This window comes from Pteropus vampyrus, unplaced genomic scaffold (assembly GCF_000151845.1).
Source record: "Pteropus vampyrus isolate Shadow unplaced genomic scaffold, Pvam_2.0 Scaffold236, whole genome shotgun sequence".
Taxonomy (NCBI): Eukaryota; Metazoa; Chordata; class Mammalia; order Chiroptera; family Pteropodidae; genus Pteropus; species Pteropus vampyrus.
In genome coordinates, this window is record NW_011889017.1 from 2,304,369 (window position 1) to 2,306,509 (window position 2,141).

General features: G+C 48.9%; 1 protein-coding gene across 1 annotated transcript in view; it reads left to right on the forward strand.

Moving 5' to 3' along the window:
• The window catches only part of NAXD (NAD(P)HX dehydratase), a 27,958-nt gene that overhangs the window by 23,965 nt on the left and 1,852 nt on the right, over positions 1 to 2,141 (forward strand). The window contains exon 8 of the mRNA XM_023519765.1: positions 959 to 1,079. Coding sequence (XP_023375533.1) covers positions 959 to 1,079 — 121 coding nt within the window. The remainder of the gene's footprint in view (positions 1 to 958; positions 1,080 to 2,141) is intronic.

Sequence of the window (2,141 nt, forward strand, 5' to 3'; positions counted from 1 at the left end):
TTTTATAAAAACGAGTGGAAAGTGAAGAAATCCTAGAAGCTGGGAGTAGTGGTGGGAATCACCAGATGCTGAAATGTAGCAAATCATCCAGTCACATTCTTTCAGCGGGAACCTGTGACCATTGAGTGAGAATGAGGTGGGGGTGTGGGTAGAGGGCCTGAGATGCACCGCCAGCGCTTGCTCATGTCTACACAGGGAGGTGTATAACCAGAGAACATTAGAATACCTCTAGCTCCCTGAAAACAAATCCTCCCTTCATTAAAATCTGATCAGGAGACAGAAAGCACACCAGTTATTCTCGAGAGAAATTCACACAAAAAACTGTCACCTGGGTGTAGAGTTGCTGACTAGGTTGTGGAAATCAGGGCCAACACCGAACAGAAGGCACATTAGTCACATGTGTGTGCATTCAGTCTCACATGCTGGGCAGGAAACACTGTGTTCTCTGAGAGATCCTGAAACCTTTGGGCACTTGTATTATTGTAAAGTACTCTAGATTCTAACATATCAGAGCATATTAACAGCCTATTTTGGGGATGTGTTCCAAAGAAATAGAAATTTCTCATTACACAGCATAAATGAAGTCATGAGCATTATCAGCCGGGTCCACACTAGGTACTAGCGCATCTCCTTGAAAGTGGACTCTGTTGTGTGAGATATGCTGGTGGGCTTGGTCTTCAGGACCCTGCAGGACTGAGGGCCCCATGTGTGCTGTGCGAGTGTGCTCTTCTCTGTTTCAGCAGGTCCCTTGGCGGTTCTGAGTCATGGGTGTCTCCACTGACCACCACCATACTGAACAGGTGGTTCTGGGGCAGCCCAACCTCTGCCTGCCTTGGTTCCCTCTCCTGTAAAAGAGGCCTCCTTGTTAGAGACAGACAGGGAAGAGCCACAGATGACCCAGTACCCTTTGAACAGAGACAGGCCACCCACTCTAACCCCCGTCTTGCTTTTTGCTCAGTGCTCGAGTGCAGCCAGCAGGGCAGCAACCGCAGGTGTGGTGGGCAAGGAGACCTCCTCTCAGGCTCCCTGGGCGTTTTGGTGCACTGGGCACTCCACGCTGGACCCGAGAAAACAAATGGGTATGGCCACATCTCCATCTATCCTACTTTGAAATTTTTAACTGTTAGCTATTTTAGTAGTTCATACATTTCATAAGTGGCCACTTGGAACATTCCAAATGAAATATTGCTATTATTGTAACATGGAAGAGCTCTCAGGGCAGGGCTTGATGCTAGACTGCTTGCCTGGGGAGCTTTTACTCCATAAGATGGCTCACCCCATCCGGCAATGCCAGCGGCCTCTGGGGCATCCTTAGCTTTTAAAGCTTACCAGTTAACTCTAATGTGCAGCCAAATTTGAGAACACAGTTTTTGGAGGTTCCATGTGTACCCTCTGTGTATACTTGTAGGTGGAAGTAGAGCTTACTTGAATGTTATCCTGGAAGATGTGAGTTTTAAGAATTCTAAGCTGTGGGCTTTGGCACCCATCACGGTGACAATATGGCTGCACGTGCTGGGTGGCATGTCTTGGGCTGGAGGGCCCTTCCTGACATCTGATAAAGCAGTGTTGGGCCCTTGAGGTTGCAGCACACCTGGCAGGCAGGGAGCCCTCACCCAAAGGGGCCCAAGGGGCATGTGCACATGGAAAGGAAGCTATAGCAGGAGTTTAGTAATGGAAGAACCTGCATTTTTAGATATTGACTATTTCCTCACATCCTGGACACTAAAGAGCACTTTTAATTATAACCAATAAGTCCTGGTCCGGTTCTCACAAGGGAAAACTGCTGTGTTCTAAACTTTCTCCAGACGGATAGGTATTTTCGATACACCTTTTGTCAGAGAATACCACTATCTGGATTAATGGTTATCGTAACTGTAATAAAGCTGCCTTCTGCCTCAGGGGCATATCAGACTAGAAATTGCCAGTATGGGGTCTCAGGGCAGAAAGAGGAAGGAAATCAGCGCCTTTGATAGCTTCTGGCCCCTGAAGTCTGACGCAGCCGTGGAAGCCGAGGACTTCCCGCTGCCTTGCTAATTCCTCTGCCCTCCAGTTTCAGCCCTCTCCTCCTGGCTGCCTTCGGTGCGTGCTCCCTTACAAGGCAATGCAGCCACCAAGCCTTCCAGAAGCACGGCCGCTCCACC